Source organism: Geospiza fortis, unplaced genomic scaffold (genome assembly GCF_000277835.1).
Source record: "Geospiza fortis unplaced genomic scaffold, GeoFor_1.0 scaffold874, whole genome shotgun sequence".
Taxonomy (NCBI): domain Eukaryota; kingdom Metazoa; phylum Chordata; class Aves; order Passeriformes; family Thraupidae; genus Geospiza; species Geospiza fortis.
Window position 1 is genome coordinate 981,313 of NW_005054456.1, and position 913 is coordinate 982,225.

The 913-nt window shown below is 56.2% G+C and overlaps 2 protein-coding genes across 2 annotated transcripts in view; one reads left to right on the forward strand and one right to left on the reverse strand.

The window, feature by feature from the left end:
- Nucleotides 1-842, reverse strand: part of HEPH (hephaestin) — a 21,633-nt gene extending 20,791 nt beyond the window's left edge. The window contains exon 1 of the mRNA XM_031062683.1: nucleotides 785-842. The gene's annotated coding sequence lies outside the window, so the exon portion shown is untranslated. The remainder of the gene's footprint in view (nucleotides 1-784) is intronic.
- LOC102034192 (heat shock factor protein 3-like) overlaps nucleotides 109-913 on the forward strand; it is a 16,851-nt gene continuing 16,046 nt past the window's right edge. Inside the window, exon 1 of the mRNA XM_005427817.2 lies at nucleotides 109-177. Within this exon, the coding sequence (XP_005427874.2) occupies nucleotides 109-177 (69 nt within the window). The remainder of the gene's footprint in view (nucleotides 178-913) is intronic.

Below are 913 nucleotides of genomic sequence, written 5' to 3' on the forward strand. Positions count from 1 at the left end.
GGCAGCACCACAGCACGGCAGAGCAGAGGCTCTCCAGGCTGGGTGGGAAAGCTGCCCACAGAGACAAACCCGCCGTGCCAGAGCCCAGCTCACCGCCCCGAACCTCGCATGGCGCCCATCGGGCTCAAACAGAGCCACGGCTCTGTCCTGAGCGCTCCGTGCTGTGCCCTGCCATGGGTGAGTCAAGGACGGGTCTTTGGCACAGCCTTCCCAAGGCTTTACAAGAGGGTTTGCCCTCTTGTCCCACCTGGGCTCTGCTTAGAGTTTGGCCACAACATCACACACACCTCTGGGGTAATTCCAGGGAACAGCAAAAAATACCCTTGAATGGAGAAGTAGCAGATGTCACAAAGTCGGTGGTCACACACCCTTCACAGTAACTAATCACCATTTCTTTACTCGACTAGTGCAACGTCAAAGTAACTAAATTAGTTTCAAAAGTTTTGTTTTCAATTTTTCGTTGATATTAATATTTGCCTTGATTAAGGAAAGAAAAAGAACGAAAACCAAAACCTACTCAAGTTTTATATTGCATCCATCCCTGAATCTTATACTTGACAGCAGAATCCTCCCCCAGGACTGCCCTTTACCGGGTCCCCGACAGCATAGGAATCGCGAATGAACGGAAATCAGATTTCAGGCGGATCGGTGGGATCCAACTCCTATCTGACCGAGGCGGACGATGCAGGGATATTCCCTGACACCTGACTGCAGGGAAACCACAGCCCGAGAGCGAGGGGAAAGCACAGAAGGAAGGCAGGAGGACGAACAGCTCATCCCTTACGTGCGGAGCGGGAGGCGGCGCGGCGGGGCTGCGGAGCGGGACGCGGGAGCGCCGGCGGGGACCAGCCCGGGAGGGACAAAGGGGCTCTGCCTCCGCGGGCTGACCGAGCCCGGCCCCGCAGCGCCGACC